The 17,838-nt window shown below is 48.8% G+C and overlaps 8 protein-coding genes across 8 annotated transcripts; 3 read left to right on the forward strand and 5 right to left on the reverse strand.

Moving 5' to 3' along the window:
* Positions 1 to 76: 76 nt before the first annotated feature.
* Positions 77 to 1,898, reverse strand: N7455_007058 (MFS transporter; the record flags this gene model as incomplete). Its single annotated transcript, XM_040961333.2, has 4 exons — positions 77 to 922; positions 971 to 1,394; positions 1,455 to 1,476; positions 1,550 to 1,898. The coding sequence occupies 4 exons, from the start codon at positions 1,896 to 1,898 to the stop codon at positions 77 to 79; spliced, it is 1,641 nt and encodes a 546-aa protein (XP_040808227.1).
* Positions 1,899 to 2,699: 801 nt separating this feature from the next.
* On the reverse strand, positions 2,700 to 5,139 carry N7455_007059 (TTC39/IML2 family protein; the record flags this gene model as incomplete). Its single annotated transcript, XM_040961315.2, has 6 exons — positions 2,700 to 3,536; positions 3,586 to 4,640; positions 4,691 to 4,757; positions 4,830 to 4,906; positions 4,970 to 4,987; positions 5,064 to 5,139. The coding sequence occupies 6 exons, from the start codon at positions 5,137 to 5,139 to the stop codon at positions 2,700 to 2,702; spliced, it is 2,130 nt and encodes a 709-aa protein (XP_040808240.2).
* Positions 5,140 to 5,552: 413 nt separating this feature from the next.
* N7455_007060 (proteasome regulatory particle lid subunit SEM1) lies at positions 5,553 to 6,614 on the forward strand. The gene is made up of 3 exons (XM_040961318.2): positions 5,553 to 5,890; positions 5,951 to 6,071; positions 6,276 to 6,614. Exons 1-3 carry the CDS (start codon positions 5,782 to 5,784, stop codon positions 6,307 to 6,309), a joined length of 264 nt encoding a protein of 87 aa, XP_040808219.1. The 5' UTR covers positions 5,553 to 5,781; the 3' UTR covers positions 6,310 to 6,614.
* A 269-nt stretch (positions 6,615 to 6,883) lies between these two features.
* pgkA (phosphoglycerate kinase pgkA) lies at positions 6,884 to 8,523 on the reverse strand. The gene is made up of 3 exons (XM_040961329.2): positions 8,317 to 8,523; positions 7,837 to 8,257; positions 6,884 to 7,776 (listed from the first exon to the last, which is right to left on the reverse strand). Exons 1-3 carry the CDS (start codon positions 8,380 to 8,382, stop codon positions 7,010 to 7,012), a joined length of 1,254 nt encoding a protein of 417 aa, XP_040808211.1. The 5' UTR covers positions 8,383 to 8,523; the 3' UTR covers positions 6,884 to 7,009.
* A 617-nt stretch (positions 8,524 to 9,140) lies between these two features.
* N7455_007062 (Mpv17/PMP22 family protein) lies at positions 9,141 to 10,220 on the reverse strand (the record flags this gene model as incomplete). The annotated part of the gene is made up of 6 exons (XM_040961312.2): positions 9,141 to 9,212; positions 9,270 to 9,436; positions 9,494 to 9,830; positions 9,891 to 9,916; positions 9,976 to 10,066; positions 10,155 to 10,220. The coding sequence occupies 6 exons, from the start codon at positions 10,218 to 10,220 to the stop codon at positions 9,141 to 9,143; spliced, it is 759 nt and encodes a 252-aa protein (XP_040808229.2).
* A 1,573-nt stretch (positions 10,221 to 11,793) lies between these two features.
* N7455_007063 (uncharacterized protein) lies at positions 11,794 to 13,397 on the forward strand (the record flags this gene model as incomplete). Its single annotated transcript, XM_065605517.1, has 4 exons — positions 11,794 to 12,159; positions 12,254 to 12,987; positions 13,061 to 13,283; positions 13,371 to 13,397. The coding sequence occupies 4 exons, from the start codon at positions 11,794 to 11,796 to the stop codon at positions 13,395 to 13,397; spliced, it is 1,350 nt and encodes a 449-aa protein (XP_065461371.1).
* A 1,503-nt stretch (positions 13,398 to 14,900) lies between these two features.
* Positions 14,901 to 16,030, reverse strand: N7455_007064 (Zn(II)2Cys6 transcription factor; the record flags this gene model as incomplete). The annotated part of the gene is made up of 3 exons (XM_040961337.2): positions 14,901 to 15,328; positions 15,409 to 15,784; positions 15,911 to 16,030. The coding sequence occupies 3 exons, from the start codon at positions 16,028 to 16,030 to the stop codon at positions 14,901 to 14,903; spliced, it is 924 nt and encodes a 307-aa protein (XP_040808247.2).
* Positions 16,031 to 16,363: 333 nt separating this feature from the next.
* On the forward strand, positions 16,364 to 16,891 carry N7455_007065 (RidA family protein; the record flags this gene model as incomplete). The annotated part of the gene is made up of 2 exons (XM_040961348.2): positions 16,364 to 16,475; positions 16,572 to 16,891. 2 exons carry the CDS (start codon positions 16,364 to 16,366, stop codon positions 16,889 to 16,891), a joined length of 432 nt encoding a protein of 143 aa, XP_040808208.1.
* Between the last annotated feature and the right edge of the window lie 947 nt (positions 16,892 to 17,838).

Here is a 17,838-nt window from a genome sequence, read left to right on the forward strand (position 1 = left end):
GTGCGCACAACCCGGCTAATATTAAACAGCAAAACATGTACAATAAAACCATATAGAACAATCATTTTGCGTAATTTTAAACAGATTCTCGAGACCACGTCCCACGCGCTCGGATCCGCTTCCCGAATTTGTAGAAAAGATATGGAATGGGAATGAGCACAACGGAGATGAAGCCCAGCACACTAGCAGCCCAAGGAACACCAAGGTTATGGAACATGGCGCTTGTGAAGAGTGGGAAACAACCAGCAAACATAGAGCGCAGGAAAGTGTTTGCAGCGATGGCGCTGGCGGCGTATTTCTGGAATGTATCAATGAGGTAGTTCAGAGCAGCCTGGAAGATCGTGAAAAAGCCAAAGCCCATCATGACCGCACCGATATTCGGGCAGATCCAGTGGAAATTCTTTGGGCTTGTCCAACCGAAGACGAACAAGCCAGCAGCGAAGATTACAGAGCCGAGCATCATTGGCGGGAGTCGAGCCTCGGGGATAGCGCGGTTGTTATTTGCTTTGAAGCGCTTGAGGTAGAATTTTTGGTTGGCAAGGTTGATTCCTCCGCCCATTAGGATTCCGACTAAGTAGGCGAGGAAGGGGAGGGCACCGACGACTTGGTTCCAGCCGCGAATTTCCTGGAAGACGATTGGGAAGGCTGCTAGACTGAGATAGAGGATACCGTAGACGAATGATGCATAGAGGGCGACGAGGAAGCAGATTGGGGTTGCGAGGAGTTGAAACGGACGGATGAGGTACTTGTTGCCTATTTCTTTGAGGGTCACATCCCACTCTTCATGGCGTGCATGGAGGGCCCAGTTGCCGCTTTCGAAGCGCAGTCGTTGCGCCTTGTACACCAGCAGAACTGGTGGATAGCTCTCGTCAACAAAGAGGATGTCCATGATTAGGAAGAACATCATCATGATACCGGTGATCTAGTAGATATTAGCATGGTTTCAACCTCAGAGACGTGGAAAACTTACATATTCAGTCCAGCGCCATCCTAGGTTACTCTGGACGATAGCACCACCCGCGATGGGTCCAATGACCGGCCCGCCCACAACAGCCATAGCATAGCCAACAATAGCAGCTCCACGCTGTTCAGGGGTCCAGATATCACCCAGGACTCCACCGGTGTTGGTAACAGGGGCGGAGCCGAAGAAGCCCGTAAAGAATCTAGTGATCATGATAGTCTGCACGTCTTTCGCGGTGGCAGTCGCGAAGGAAAAGATGGCCGCGAGAAAGTACGGCGGTAAAACTGCCGTTTTTCGTCCATAGAGCTCAGAGAGAGGTGCCCAGAGCAAGGGCCCTAATCCCAAGCCGAACAAGAGTAATGAGGTGCCGAGTGTAGCGACCTCACTCGAGACGCCGAACTCCTCGCTAATCTGCGCCTGGCCTGTCGAGTAACTAGGTTTGTAGTTAGTTTAATGAATCGATAATCCGTCAAGCAAGCAAAGATGTACTCACATTGAACTCGCCCACGTCGCACCTTCCATTTGATAATGGCGATTAGCATTGTTCTCCACAATTCTTCATTTCCCCGACATTGCCCGCGGACATACCCATAGTAGTTAATCCATACAACACCGTCGTGATAGCCTTCTTCCTGAAACTCCAGTTCAATGGCCTGTAAGGATCATCCGGGCCGTCAAAATCCACGATAACATCGGGACTTGTCTTGGTGTGGGTCAGTGGATGACTGAACTTCGCCGTTTGGCCGGGCTCTCGACTCCGAATGCGCGAGACTATTGATTGTGTGCGCTGTTCAAAGGCCGAATACCCCGATGCCGCTGTACTTTGCTTTTCCAATCTTGAGATTTCATCCGCCGCGCCAGCGCGATGTGGTTCGATAGATTCGATATCATCGCTAGATTTGCTGCTAGGATAGTCATGTTCTGTCCGTTCAGCCATTATCACGCACGATTCATTGGCTGAAATGTCGTATAGTGCTAGAGATGGCCAAGGTGGAATATAGGAGACGAGATATTATGAAGTCGACTAAATTACGGTGGAAAAGTCCGCGGGAAAAAAATGAATTTCGGAGATAAGAGGTGGATATAACGGAACAGGTCTCAAGCCGAGATATGTTATAGAATTAGGAACTGTAAGGCTGAGAGATATCGGGGATCTGAAGTTATTTTATTTGCTTTCGAGATTTTTGTCGGACGTCCGATGGGAAAGCCGTGTTATCCGAGAGCTCCCAAGGTTGGTGCGGAGCCTGTCACGTTGCCGATCTCGGTGCCTAATGAGTCCTGGGATACCTGAATGGCTCGATCTCGGGGTCCTCATTCGAGCACCGACACTTATCATGCCAGTACAGGACCTGGGCAGGGATAGGGAGCTCGGCTTTAGTGGCCATGGGGCCGAGGGGGCCGAAGCGAAGGGCCGACTGCTATAAGTGGAACGACTCCATTTGGGTCTGTCGGAGCCAATGAAATTCATGTTCAAGCGTTGACGTTTTATGTCTCGTTGGGGAACTAAATTGTAGATGTAATGAGGGTTGGAGATTGAACGTTTGAGGTTGAGTTATCCTATCACATGATATCCTTGTGCTGGTGGGAAAGGGAGTAAACAGAGAGCTAAAAAAAAACTTCGTAAAACATCTAACCCCTAACATCTACTTGTACTCTATACGTGTATGTTACACATGTTATCCGGGGCAGCTATGAACAAAAAAGTGCCCAAGGATTGAAACAGACACAATAATGGCCATTAGATTGTCGGGTGCATGCTCTCCCATTTGTGGACTGCTTCCATCGCGGCAGTAACCTTGAGTCCAATACGAGCATCGAGCTCGTAGCTCTCCCAGCGAGCAGCATGATCGAGGTATACCTTGCACTCGGCTACCTGCTTTCTCTCAGCCTCCGTGATCGTCTCCCCAGATCCCGCGGACGTTTCATCCGACGCCTTGGGGGAAGCAGTGATTCCATGCAGGGCCTGGTATGTCGGACGCTCCATCCAGAAGTTAGCCGCCATTTCGAAATGCGCAACTGGGTGGACCCAGTCATCCTTCAGGTGGCCCTTGAACACAGACTTGTCGTGGTTCAAGACGCGAGTGTGCAGGATATTTTTCGCCTCGTGGTGTCTGTGCAGTGATCGGAAAATTGCAGCCCGGAGAAGCTCCAGGATCGCTTTTTCTTCGGCCCCCTCGCGAGACCATGTCTTGTTGTTTTTGCTTTCGCACCATTCAAGCCGGGCCAGGGACTCTTCTAGCTGCTCGTTGGTCATGCGACTATGTCCGTTCCAGAAGAAGATCATTTCTTCGATGGGGTCAACTCCAATCGCATCCACCAGAGGCACGTTCCATTCTTTGGCGCGTGCCTCCCACTTGGCAAGCTTCCTAGTCACAAAGATATCGAATGGCAGTTGTCGGGCCATGAATTTCTTCTTCCCGGCGAATTCGGGTGCCTTCCGCATGTATACGGTGGCTTTCTTGGCATGTTCCTCTGCAAGCTTTGGGTCGTTGAGTGATTGCCGGTACAGGGCAACATGGCACGATCCGGCGATATAGTAATACAATGAACGAGACCACGAGTTGAGGTCCACACACTGAAAGAATTAGCTTGATGGTTCAAAAGTATCTGCAAAAAACTCTTACCTCGATGAATGCCTCAGCGCAGACATCGTATTTATGGAGGAACAGTGCATTCAAGCTCTTTTCGAACACGCACAGCGCCTCGACCTGCTTGAGTGGGCTCTTCTTGTCCGTAGACAATAGTTCCAGAGCGCTTCCCAGCTCCTTGTTCGCGCCTAACATGCGCGATTCTTCGATCAGCCAAAGTTGACTGTTAGGGAACCGAGACCGCATCTCCGCCAGCAACGCAGCCAGCCTCTCCTGTGGGTATCCCTCAACGTCAGTTTCGCCAGGAGTTGGGTCGGGCATAATATCGCAGTAGCGGACAAAGCCATTGTAATATCCTAGGAGTGCCAAGGCAGCCATGGCACCGATGAAGTTGTGGAACTTGCTAGCTTGCCAGAGCATTCTCAGCCCTCGTTGCTTGTCGCCGCGGAAGCCAATGATGGAAAGAAGCTTGCTGAATGCTGGTGGGACCATGGAGATCAATAGAAGAAGAATACCAAAGCAGAAGTTGGCACCAGAATGCACAAAAACATCGATTTCATTCTTGAAGATGTCGGAGTCGGGGTCGTGGTGGATATGCTTTGCAGGTGTGGAAGTTCCCGTTGTGGTATCTGGATACGCGGCTCTGGGGGAGATAGCGATTCCATTCATTGATGAATTGAGCTCGGCTTGCTCGACGGTAGCCTCTTTTGTGCCGTTTTTCGATAAAAGACTGGACGATTCTGACTTCGTGTCTGGGCATGCAGCGCTTGAGGTTGAGAGGTCACTCGTGCTGGGCAGTATAACTTTGTGTATATTCCTCTGCTCCATAAACTTCTCCTCCATCTTCATGATAGCATCTAGAGCGATGTAAGCCTTTCTCAGCCGATAGAATGCTTTGATGCTTTCTGTCAGGCTTTCATTCAGCACCCCAACCACCGCACTCATCAATTGAGCGATTGCTTGGCACAGCGCATATTCGGTGCCGGCAGCATATATATCGGAGTGAAAGGCATTGGGTGCTTGGGCGTTTTGCTGGGACCGGGTTTGATCGTTGGCCGCGCTGGTTTCTGCTTCATAAAGGCGGTCGGATGCTGCGGGATTGTCAGAAACAGTGGATTTATAAGATAAAAAGAGCATGGACCTAGTCGCATAATCTCCTGCTCAAAGCCTAATGTTGCCCGAACGAATGCGACCACGCCTTTACCCAACTACTCGATTGAGAGTCAGCATCTTTCCTTGAGGTCTGTGTTACGTCATATCTCATAGTGACGATCACTTACATTGTGAAAAGACGAAGTGCCCGTGGAGAGACCACTCTCCGCACCATCAACATCATCATTGAGAATCCGCGTTGCCGCTAGATGGGCATGGCATTAGTCACTAATGCCTACAGGTCGGACACATTCCCCATAGGGCATACCTGTCATTGCCTCGTGCACTAGCTCAGAATACGGCGGTCAGCATGCAATCAAACGGCCACTATTGGCTTTGCCAGAGTATATAGCACCACTCACAGTCTTTCAACTCAACCACCGAGTCCACAGACCCCGCTGGCTTTTTGCCGTACAACCAGGACCCGACTCGCAACATGGCGAAAACCTCTGGCGGTGAGTATGAAGAATGAATCTTTCGATGGGGACACAATCAACGATGATCTCAGGTCAGATCAATCCGATCAAGCCGAAAAGAGAGAGCGCCGGATCGGGAAGAATGTCAATATGTCAACTGTGCGATAGCGGAAACACGATGGACGGGAACATCACTCATGTGAGAGAGTAACAAAGAGAAAAAGGAAAATACAAAGAAAGAAGTGGAGAGGGGAAGAAGAAAAGTCGAGGGGGGAGGGGCGAGAAGTAATATAACAACACACGTCTAGGCTGAGGCTCTCTTCCCATGGTTTCTTTTCGCCGGCAGCTCCGCGCGTGGCTATTCCTTTTATAGAAGGTCAAGGTCAAGTCCACATTGACCGGGCTATTTTAGATTATTTATATTGTATATTACTCTCTTCTATTTTCTTCTTCAATATCACCCATTCCATTTTATCATTTCTTTTTATTTAAATCCCAACGCTGTACCTGTTTTCCAACGTTGTCTCCCAACTACATCATCGTTATCGCCTTATCGCGGTCTTACTAAGTCAAACCTCCGACCTCCGACCTCAAAGCTGCCACATCCACGTCCACATCTCCACCTATCTACCTTTGATTCTCCCGGTCTATCACATCCACCACAATGTCAAACCCAACTACCCAGAAGGCCGATGCCACAGAGCAGGCCCCGCCCCAAGCCAAGCCCCAAGTCCTAGAGGAAGATGACGAGTTTGAGGATTTCCCCGTTGAAGGTATCGACCAAGCACTGAAGCGCTTCCCTGGAACAACGAAGCTAACCAGATGGTACTCAGACTGGCCCCAAGAAGAAGCCGAGCAGACCAATGGCTCGACAGCAAATGACGGTAGCGAGCACCTGTGGGAAGAGAGCTGGGATGACGATGATGCGGCGGAGGACTTCTCAAAGCAGCTCCAGTGAGTTCGACTTTCCCTATACTCCCATTCACATTTACTTCCCTCCGCTTTGAAACCCCTTTATTCCATTTTCCTTGCCTTCAATTCTCTTTCATTTCATATCTACACCGCCACCGACGCTCGCACCCCGGATCCCACATCCCCGCCACAGCTGTCAGCTTCCCCTCCTTCACCGCACCCACTAACATGCATCACCTCGTCCAGGGAAGAATTGAAGAAAGTCGAAGCATCGGCTTAGACCTAAACGAAACCGAACAAGCGCACCAAAAAGAGATAACCCCCGCGTCGGGTTTCGGGATGGGTTCATTATCGAGTTGGCTGGCCATTTCATCTCGCACACTATACCCCCTGTCTTTGGAACCAATGGGAGGATTCAGAAACCATAATTGCCGCATGCATTTGTCGGGAGCTTGTCGGGGAGGAAATGAGACACGGTTCTTTTTGACTTTTTTTTTACGATTCATTACTCGGAGCGCAGATCTTGCTTTCGGGATTACTATCATGATGTTTTCTTTGATGTTTCACCAATATCAAAGCTTCTCATTCTGCCCAAGTCTAAACTGGTATTTTGTAGGAGGGGATGAACGGAAGTATCAGCGGAAGCTGCGAGATGGAGATGTGGATGGGATTGGCACGGTTCCATTCGGTCTGCATGCCACTGTGGCGGGTATCCTATTTATCCACTGTAGGGATCCCCTCGCATCTTTATACATGACAACTGACCACGGGATATCTCTTGACGTCGCGACTAAAGCTTCGGTTTCGTACCTGGGCACAACACTTAGTTATCCGATCTAAGAGCACAATGGAGGTTTTTTTTAAAAAAATGTGTTTGTAATTAAAGGAAATTCATTGGCTGTGTACATTACAGTTTCATAAACATACGGGACGAAAGAAAAGCCGATGTAGACTCTCTTCGCCGACTTAATTTTCATCATTTACTTACTGGACAGAGCAGCAACACCGGGAAGCTCCTTGCCCTCGAGAAGCTCGAGCGAAGCACCGCCACCAGTTGAGACGTGGGAGATCTTGTCCTCGACCTTGTACTTAGCGGCCACGGTAGCGGTATCACCACCACCGATGATGACGATGGAGCCGGACTCGGCAGCCTTGACAGCGGCATCGAGGGTAGCCTCGGTGGCGCTGGCGAAGGGCTTAAGCTCGAAGACACCGGGGGGACCGTTCCAGAGGATGGTCTTGGCCTCGGCGATGGTCTTCTGGTAGAGCTTGACACTCTCGGGGCCAACATCCAGACCCATGTAGCCGTCGGGGATACCGGTGGCGTCGGTAGCGGCACCAACGGTAGCATCGGCGGAGAACTTATCGGCGGTGACGTAGTCAACGGGGAGGACGATCTCGACGTTGTACTTCTTGGCCTTCTCGACGATCTCGCCGACGATCTTGCTGCCGGCCTCGTCGAAGAGACTGTTACCGATCTTGACGTTCTCAAGAGTCTTCTTGAAGGTGAAAGCCATTCCACCGGTGATGATGAGGCTGTTAACCTTGGGCAGGAGGTTATCGATCAGCTGGATCTTGTCGGACACCTTGGCACCACCGAGGATGGCGAGGAAGGGACGGGCAGGGCTCTCAAGAGCCTTGGCGAAGTACTCCAGCTCCTTCTTCACGAGGAAACCGGCGGCCTTCTGGGGGAGGTCCACGCCGACCATGGAGCTGTGAGCGCGGTGTGCGGTACCGAAAGCATCGTCTGGATATATGTTAGCAATGAAAGAACAGGAAATCGGAACAGAATCGCGGGGTTACGTACTAACGTAAACGTCACCGAGGGCAGTGAGGCCCTTGCGGAACGCATCAACATCGGCCTTGTCGGCCTTGACCTTCTTGCCCTCAGCATCCTTGGAGCTGCCCTCCTCCTCAGCGTGGAAACGCAGGTTCTCAAGCAGAATGACCTGGCCATCGGAAGCCTTGTTCACGGTCTCCTCGGTCTGGGGACCAACGCAGTCCTCAGCGAAGGTGACGCTCTTGCCGAGAAGCTTCTCAAGCACGGGAACAACGGGCTTCAGGCTGTACTTGGGGTTGACCTTGCCATCGGGGCGGCCGAGGTGGGACATGAGCACAACAGCCTTGGCACCGTTGTCGATAGCATACTTGATGGTGGGCAGAGCACCAACGATACGCTGGGGGTTGGTAACGTTCTTGTTCTCATCGAGGGGGACATTGAAGTCAACCTGTTTCAATCAGCGGTTAGGGGCTGCGAGTAATAAAGCTCAATTGACTGGGAGCTTACCCGGATCAAGACACGCTTGCCCTTGAGGTCGACATCAGTAACGGGGAGCTTGTTGGAGAGAGACATTGTAGGTGGTTGATGGTATGACAATGGGAAAAGAAGCAAGAAAAGGGATAGAAGTAGGAGAAAGAACTAATCAGGCCACGGTGAGTCGCGATCAGTCGAGAGTGGAGGGGTCAGTTGTGGTGGGGCAGGCCGGTGAAGAGGTCGCACCCGTAGCAACCTAGGTACCTACCGATGATGTACTTGATCTCATGAGGTACATATTTAAGTATGATGAAAGTAGTGTTTCCTAAGTATCTCTATAAAATCGGTACCTCAGTTGCCCGTACCCGACTATCCCCGGAGAACTGATCGGGCTGACGCGGGACTGATGTCAGAGCTGCTTGTTGATACGGGGAAGGCCGGGCCATAAAGGTCCTCTTTGGTCCTCTTTAGCCTCGGAGTCGGGCAATTCTGGGAAGATTACCTCTACGGATGGAATTGTCCATAGCCGCTACATGCTTGGATGGTTTCCAAGTCTCATGTGAAGCTCCAAGGGGGGGCTGAAAAACTAAATAGCAAAAAAATCGGGATTGTCCTAAAGCGTCCAAGTCAAATCACAAAAATTGTTAATAGCAAAACCCCGAGTTGGTATTCCCAAATGTGCAAAATCTGAACCTTTTGGAATGCAAATCCTGTCCGTGGGCAAATACTAGAACCATGTACATGAAAGCTACACTGATCAACCGGAACGCCCGAATAATTTGGCAAAAGAAAGAGTGCAATTTATAGCCTTTATAGCCCGGATCGTTATCATGATATTCGCGTTGGATAGCGTTCAATTAGGCCTCCTCGGCGGAGTTAGTCAGAGAAAGGTATGCGGTCCACGCAATACCAATGGTTGAGACGAATGGCTGGGTTAGGAAGTCAGCACGGGCCCCATCCTAACGCGCAGAACTCGGGAGACTCACAATTTGGAACTGAATGGGAATGACCCGGAAGTTTAGGATTTGCACTGCCGGCCACAGCACGAAGTTGGCCTTCAGGGTTGGCAGGTAGACATCACGGAACTTGTGTGTCAGTGCCCTTCTACCACCACCCTCGGCGATCGTCATGTAGGTAAAAAAGCACGCCAGACCTAGAATAAATCAGTCCAGTTCAAAAATAGGCCAAAGTAGCTAGAGGCGGAGCATACCAAATGGCGCAAAAATGAGCTGGTCAAAAGCGACACGCTTGAAAGCTGGAGCCGTTGGATTCTTCTTGGTGAGCGGGAATGCTCTGGACAAGAATCCGAACCACTGGAACTGCAACGGCGCCATGAAGAAGCCATAAGCCATGAATCTCGTCAGACGCTCGAAATCGAACGGCGGCACCGAGCCCCGGCCATATCCCAGTTCTCCTACAGCAGGGATCTTGTGCTTGTCAATGTCGGGGATCTCTATCGAGAGGAAGTCGTCTCCGCTTGTCTGAGGCCGGCGGGTCCGGAAGGCCGTAATCAGCTGCGCAACGGTATCGGCAACACCACCAAGCACCTATAACATCCATTTGATTAACTGTCGGTCCATAGGTTAATGAATATCGCGGGCGCTTACAGCGTTGGTGACCATCGTCGTGAGCACTATTCATAGCAGTGATGTCAGTCTGTGATCCCGCGGGAACCGGCGGCAAAAGGCTTACCTGGCCTTTCAGCATAGTAGGTATTAAATTTGGCAGCGAGACGTGCTGCTACTGCCATCTCGACGAGGAAAATGATCGTGTGCAATAAAGGCTAGAATGATGATGACAGTAGTATTAGCCGCCGTAAACAAATTGGAAGATGACAACATGCCAGCGTCAGCAAGGGGCATCAAACATACCACGCGACCGTAGATGTATCTCTTATTCAGTCCATCCAGGACTTTCCGCTTCGCAGAGCAGATCATGTTAGAGGACTCTGGTCACTGGAGGAGAGTGAGAGGCAAGATTTCTGGGAAGGAACCAGGTGCGCCAGTATGACGCAAAGTCCAAGAACACACCGGGGCAGTTGAAAAGCAGATCTGAGAAGCTGTATACTAAACCCAGTCCCCAAGGTTCATAAGAAAATCGTAGATAAGATGATATCAAAGAAAGAAGATAGCCCTCTCCAAGTTCCCGCACAAAGTCACCTGCCCAACTACGACGCTGAGTCGATTACCCCGTGATCTCCTTCCACCAATCACATTCCTTGAACTTTATTTTGCTGCCTACTACGGAGGTATATATATCTTCGTCCTACCTATGTAGCATTCTACAATTGACCCTATAATTATACATTCATTTGCTTCATAAATATGAATTCCGTAGCAGAAACATTACATAACCAACGTCAACAACACGGTTCTCTCCGTCGTCGGCATCATCTCCGCTTTTTTTTGTCGTATTCGATGACCATGACCTTTCGCCCTCGGTACCATCCAGGCCCGACAAGGTGGCACACATCTGGGACAATAATATTGAGGGGGAGTCTCTCAATCAAAGGGAAAACGTCTGATTCTAAACTTAAGACGGAATCCTTCTTCTAGTTGCGTAGAGGGACATTCCGTCGTAGAGTGGGCGTCGTTTGTGGTGAGGCCTCGCTTCGGCGAGCATTTTGTCGATCATAGCAATCACAGAGAGATAGCGTAAGTATTGTCCTTGATTCACAGGAATTACTACCAGTGCCACACTGTGTATGACTAAGAATATATATAGCCAAAATCGATGGGAAATCATGATTATACTCATGATTTCTTTCAAGCTGCCAACTGCGGTTCTTTGGCCTCAATATCAACAATTTCGGGAAGGAACTCCAATATTTTAGGTCGTACTGGTTTCTAACCTAGGAGCTTCCTAGTGCTAATAGTATATCCTATAGAGTTAGGCCCCTGTCGGTATGGCCCCTCAGAATGTTCCTTAGCAGCAGTTGATTCTCAGCCTAGCACGTCTAACTCGGGAGTTTCAATCTTTCTGCGCCGCCCTGTACAAACCTCCAAATATAAGTCTGCACCTCTTATTGCGATTAATACTTCAGACGACGGTAACTAGTTTGACGCGTCTATGGAGTCATTCACGTAATCCACCGTCACACCCGTGGACGGGCTTTGTAAAACAACATCAACATAGTATAGCTGCATTTCATGAGGAAATATCTTTTCTTTTTGTGAAATTCCATCTTATTTTGTTAGTATCATTTTGTGGGGATCATGTAGGTACCCCTAGGGCTGGATCGGCGACGCGGAATTTACCTTCCTATCATCACTCCAGGGCTAGATACGACAAGGAACATCCACTCCGCATGCTAGCGGAATTCTTGTTCCTACCTTCAGAATTGTCACAAGCCACGTAATAAGAGAAAGTACTTTATGTAGTGACGACTGTGGATTATGCATCTGCCGAGGTGCTATCGTTTGCATCGAAATCCCTTTCTCAAAAGCACCATCAACAGCCCTTATTCATACCTCGTAAACTCACATCTACAACAAATTTCTAAGAAGAACTATGATCGCGACTTGGAGACCTCGTGTGTCCCTCGGTGGAAACATTGCCGTGCACCCATTCAACAGTACAGTGTCTCCCAATGGAGAATTAAAGAAAAGTGCTGCTGCCGCGGTGCAAATTCACAATACGGTGGAACCAGATATCAACCTTGACAAGGAATCCTTACAGTATGAGGCAAATTCGCCCGAATCAATGGTCGCAAAGTTGCCGGAGATGCCTGGCCTTCCCTTCCCTTCGATGCAAAGAGCCATCCTCACACCCGAGATGGGTGAGAACTTGAGCCTAGTTTTAAGGAATATTGCTGTACGAGAACCAGATTATGGAGAGGCTGTCATCCAAATTCTCTATACGGGCATCTGCCGCAGTGTAAGTTGAGATCTTGCATCATTAACAGGCTTTTCACCTCTACCTTGTCTGTATTTAACCAATGAATATTTCGCTGACACCTGACTTTTCTTAGGACGCATCTTTCTCGGTTGGACCGGGATCTGGCTATCCTAAACAAAACCACATTGCTGGCCACGAAGGCATCGGCCGTGTCGTCAAGTCGCACGACCCTTTCATCATCGGCCGCACTTTTGGAATCCGCTATCTAGGAAAATCCTGTGGCTCTTGCACATATTGCATCCGTGGCCTGGTTACATCATGCCCATCACAGCTCAATGTTCCCAAGCATATTACCGGTACATTTCAAGAATATGCAACGGTCCCAACTGGCTGTCTTGTACCGTTGCCTGACGCATTCCTTCGGGGGGATGTTGACCTCGCTTTCTGCACAGCGGCACTATGCTCTGGGTCAACGGCATTGGTATCCGTGCGAGCAGCAAAGGCGAGTCTGGGAGCTGTGGTTATAGTCGTCGGAGTGGCTGGAGCTATTGGCCACCTGACTGGGGCGATTGCAAAGCAAGTTTTCGGAGCACGAGTGATCGGCATCGATCTCAAGTCTAAGATCGACGTGCTTCAATCTCAGGATCATGGTGACTACAGCGATATCCTCCTTGGTGCACCCGAAACCGACATGGGGCACGCCTGGTCAGACTTTCATTCCATGTTGATGCAGAGCTGCGATAAACTACGCCGCAACCACGGCTTGCGACGCGCGGCGGAAGCAGTCATAGTTGCTAGTAGCTCTTTTTCGGCTTTCCGGAGATTGGACGAGTATGTCTGCGATGGTGGGAGGATCGTCTGTGTAGGGTATGGAATTTCTTTCATGTCATCCCCTTCTTCTCAATTCATCATGGCTAATCTCTTGAATCTTTTACTACAGGGTGCCCAAAGGTAATAATAATATCTGTCTTCCATTGCATTCTGTCGTGGAGCGTAATTTGCATGTGTCGGGGAATTTAATGGGGGGCCATCGGGAGGCTCTCGAGGTTATGGAATATATTGCAACAGGCCAGATAAAGCCTCGCGTCACCAAGGTGGCACTCGAAGACATTCCGGAGCAGATGCAACATCTTGTGGACTGCAAAACTGCGGGAAAGATTGTGGTATGTATGTCAACTAGTCAGCATTAGAAGAAAACATGATATTCGAGTATCTCGCTGGTCTTGCTAAGATTGTTTCTGAGGGATTAGGCACCCATGGTGACAGCACCCGTTTGATAGCTAGGTAGCTAGTAGACAGTTGGATCCTACTTGGCATCTCTCTCTCTATATCTCCCTTTTCTCCCATTTCAAAGGAATGAACATAGATCGTATTGCTAGAAGGATATAGCCAGTTATATTTTTTATCTATCAATCATCGTCATTTTCCTATTAACTAAGACCAGGCGGTATATTGAGCCCCTCAAAATCATCATAGGCAAAAAGGGACCCTAATGGAAAGATGCTATCAAGGTTCAAATCCTCAACAGATACCTCCGGAAAGCTTGAGTCATCTGCCCATGAATTTGACACTGGTGATTGGAAAAGCTCATGTGAAGCCTCCGATGAGACTTGCAAGGGCAAGGATCTTCCTTCTTTGTGGATACATCCCGCGGCAGGTCGTGTGGATGGGGTCTCTTTCGGGGTACCAAAAGTGGAACGTTGGCGATCTCTGAAGATACATAAGACGCTACGCCAATAATTTTGTGCAGGCATCCACGAATCCGAAAGTTCTCTCAATGTCACCACACATGATTGGATCAACTCTGTATTTGAATGTTGGCTCGTTGCCTCAGCAGGGCCATATAATAACATGAGCGCCGCAGAAAGTGTGCAGTGAGTGACTGTGATTGGCGCTCTGCGAAAGCTGCCAAAGGTTTCCCGGTACTGCTCGCCAAGCAGACAAACATTCTTCGCAGCATCCATGCATAATACCGCCGCTTTACTTGTAACGTCCTCCTCTATCCTCGAAGGAGGATCCGTCTGGGTATGCGCTGGGTTTAGCCTTTTAGGCAGAAAAGGCTTTGCCAGGAGGATGATAGATGTATGATAAACCATGTTGAGGACGTATGAGTGAGGGTAGTTGCTGCTTTCCCCTGTAACCTTCGTGTGCAACTCAGCTGGCAGGGTATACTTCCAGGTCTTTAGTTCAAGAAGACAAGAATCAAAGAAACTTCGTCTTTGAGCTCCTTGAGGTAAGCTCCTGGGCGCATAACTATGCAAAAGAAATAAGTTAGATTTATCGAGAGGTGTGCAGTCGGATTAAGAACCCACAGCCTGATCAATATCCTTTCTAGTATTTGGCACTGGGTGCAGAGGGCGTGATGGAGCGATTCCCGTATACTTCCACCGGCAGAGCTCAAGGAACCAGGTAAAAGACCAGCAGACATAGAAGCTGGTGGCGGAAGGCTCATTGTCGATTGAAAGTCCTGAGGGTTGAGATTCGTTAGATTCATGTCGAGTCTTCCAATACGACAGATCTACCTACCAGCATGGTACAGATTCGGCCTGTATAGGTTGCCCAAAGTTTATCGGTGCAATATAGAGCCCAATACAATTGCCCCCGAAGTCTAATCTCTGTGACTGGAAGTCGATTTGAAGAAACAAGTGTGGAAGAGTCCAAATTGAACCCCATATCTAATCCCAGACGAATAGCCATGCCATGACGTAACCAACCTTTGGCATCAGAGCCTGTCGCCTGTAATCATAATTAAAACAGAACATAATGAGGGGGAAATGGAACTAGATGCCAGGACCTACAACATAAAGGATAGCCATCATGGCAAGGGATTGAATGGTAATGATACTTGGCGACTTCAGATCAAAATGTAACAGCACTTCAGCGAGCTCTAAAAACAGCTGGCCTGCTGTGTTAGGGTCTTCTGTGTTGGAACGTACTTCTGTTCTGTCCGAGTAGCGAGAGCCCAGGGCGAATATGCAGTTAAGAAGCAGTGGATTGCAATATCTCCCATTTTCCTTCCAGCTCTCCCGAAACAAAGTTTCATCGACCGCCTGAAACCATGGCTGCTCCCATTCAAAGTAAAGAGAAACTAGGTGCTCTTGAAGCTCCTTAGAGATTTCCAATGTGGAGTCAACTGCCTGGGAGTACATGTTGTGCGGGAATCGAGGGAATGTATCTAAGGACAAGCTAGGCTCCTCATTTGCGCCCTCTAAAAGACAGTATGTTAGTCTTTAATAAGTAGCGTTGCATAATTTGGCAAACAATATTTGCCTCATGATGATTTCTCACCTGTCGGCCGCAAAAGCTCAGCCCGTCCGCTGCTGGAGCCAAAATAGAATGCCTCCCCATGGTCGTCGAAATTAAGATGCCCGTCCGTACAAGAGGGGTTATCAAATTTCGAATGTACCGGATGGGAAGCTGTGGAGCGTATAGAATTTGCTGGTATGTCGTTCACTGAGACATTATCTCGGTCGGTGTGATCACCAACGGGGATATTGATGTCGATGGAATGTAGCCAGAGAATATCCTCCAGCTTCTTGATGCGAGCCTGGAGTAGGCGGACAAGGGACCTGGGTGCCGTGCCCCGGTTCTCGTCCCCTGTGTTGTAAACACATTCAATTCCACGTTGGAGGCACCTTGCACACGAGGGCTTTTCGCCGTCACACTATTGGTTGATGGGTCAGAAACGGGGGCCTCAGAATCTCTAAAACCTGCACTCCATGTATGGCTTCCCCGCCCTCGGGGAGGACTGCGGTAGATCGGACGACACAGGTGACAAGAACGGCCTTACCTTTGCTCTGCGCCGACGACATTCCTGACAAGCTCGCGAAGCGTACTTTGACCGGGTCGATGCTCGCTTTCCACTTCCGGGGGATGTATTCCGTTGCGAAATAGCTGGCTGGCCCTCCATTGACAAATTCACAGGGGCAAATATTAAAAATATCTCCCGTGTCGGTTTCAATACTCCAAGTGTTAGCTTCTTGACATTTGATCGTCGTCTCAATACGTGACTAAAGATAAAGCGAGCGGAATTCACATTCCGCATGTGGAGCAACCCCGATGCGGATGCTATGACAATATCATGGTAGACCAATATTTCCAAGGTTATTTAACCAGCCTCTGCGTGGCACATTTTATTTCGTTTAAACATCTCTCCAATATCGTAATCGGCAATCCCTCCAGTATCTATTCCTTTGCTTCTTCTTTCCAATTACCAACATCGCTTGCACCTACCTACTCGAAAATGTCTCACCTCAAGTTCTACGCATATGAAGGCGCTGGGCAACAAAAACAGCGGGATTTCTGGTACAGTCAAGCAGTTCGAGTTGGCGATCGTATTGAATGCGCTGGTCAGGGTTCGTAAATATAGACATAGGTCCAATTGGCTTTCCATTTGGCCAACTCTTGATTATCAGAAGATTCGCTAACTTGGAACGCAATATGACTTGTAGGTGGCTGGGACCCTAAGACTGGTGAATTTGAGTTGGAAATAAATGCTCAAATTGATCTTGCTTTTGCCAACGTGGAGCGCTGCTTGAAAGATGCCGGTGGCGAAGGTTGGTCCCAAGTGTACCGCGTCAACTCTTACCACGTCCCAATCAACAACGAGGCTTTAGCAGCCATGGTTCGAAACTTCAAAAAGTACATGCCGGACCATCAACCCATCTGGACTTGTGTTGGTGTTACTCGGTTAGGGGAGGACGATATGCGGGTTGAAATTGAGGTGGTCGCTCATGACCCCAATGGTAGTAAAGCGGCTAGTTCATCGTGAAGAGTTGATTGTCTATAAATTTTGAAAACTCTCAACCACTTAGGATGTGGAATGCCTGCACCTCCTTTATTCCTTTGATACACCAGAGAAATGGAAAAACCTCTTGTCAGGGTATATCGAATGTTTGATTCAAGATATTGCTGACCGGAGTTGGCTTCCGGTGGAAGAAAATAGAATTTCGACCATTCTACTACTTCAATTATAATGATCTTGTAAGCATTTGAGACTGCGACCAAGTTACATTTCTGTGACATCCGTATGCAGAGCTTGTCGACGCTAATTATGGAATACTCCGAAGCGAATCGTCTTGTTTAAAGTGCAATGAGCTATTTCCCCCAAACCTAAATGACTTTCACAGCCAAATGGTTTATGAGGGTGTCGTGATGAGAAGAAGATGGCTAGAAAGTCATATTTTTGTGAGCATGATATGATGAGCTCAAATTCAACATGTGGACCGAGGATATGACTAGATAATGTATTCTCGTCAACCCAGGTGGGAACAGAAATCCATGGTTATCCGCTAAGCTTTGTAAAGAGGGTGAGCAATTCACGTTCCGTCGAGTACATGTATACATCCCGGGCTATGTAGATAAGGAATTACAATCCAGCTTGAGTGGAGAAACTAAGCTTATCTACGTTTTTCACTAGTTAGATAACATAACTAGCTGTGGCTAACTAAATGATTGGCTACGCTTTCTATAACAGACTGACTCACCTGATTTCTGAAAGACAGAGTGAGTATCTGAACTACGGATTTCCAACGATAACTAAGATACTATCGCAGATTAGCTCATAGGACCGGACGGAATTCATCGTCCGCGGTAGATATCTTCGCTTCCGGCCCTGGGGAGAGGAACCACCGAGATGTTATGTACCTAGATACTTATCGCCAACTCCAAGGTGGTCACCTACAAGAAAAAAATCTTAAATAATCTGTATATAGAAAA

Source organism: Penicillium solitum, assembly GCF_028829755.1.
Source record: "Penicillium solitum strain IBT 25940 chromosome Unknown utg000004l_segment0_segment0, whole genome shotgun sequence".
Taxonomy (NCBI): Eukaryota; Fungi; Ascomycota; class Eurotiomycetes; order Eurotiales; family Aspergillaceae; genus Penicillium; species Penicillium solitum.

Bases quoted from the DNA above. Each gene is read 5' to 3' on its own strand.
- N7455_007060 (XM_040961318.2), top strand. From the start codon at position 5,782: ATGTCAAACCCAACTACCCAGAAGGCCGATGCCACAGAGCAGGCCCCG. The intron at 5,891-5,950 runs GTATCGACCAAG...GATGGTACTCAG, and splicing joins TGAGGATTTCCCCGTTGAAG to ACTGGCCCCAAGAAGAAGCC. The intron at 6,072-6,275 runs GTGAGTTCGACT...CACCTCGTCCAG, and splicing joins GACTTCTCAAAGCAGCTCCA to GGAAGAATTGAAGAAAGTCG.
- pgkA (XM_040961329.2), bottom strand. From the start codon at position 8,382: ATGTCTCTCTCCAACAAGCTCCCCGTTACTGATGTCGACCTCAAGGGC. The intron at 8,258-8,316 runs GTAAGCTCCCAG...TGATTGAAACAG, and splicing joins GCAAGCGTGTCTTGATCCGG to GTTGACTTCAATGTCCCCCT. The intron at 7,777-7,836 runs GTACGTAACCCC...ACATATATCCAG, and splicing joins CCTCGGTGACGTTTACGTTA to ACGATGCTTTCGGTACCGCA.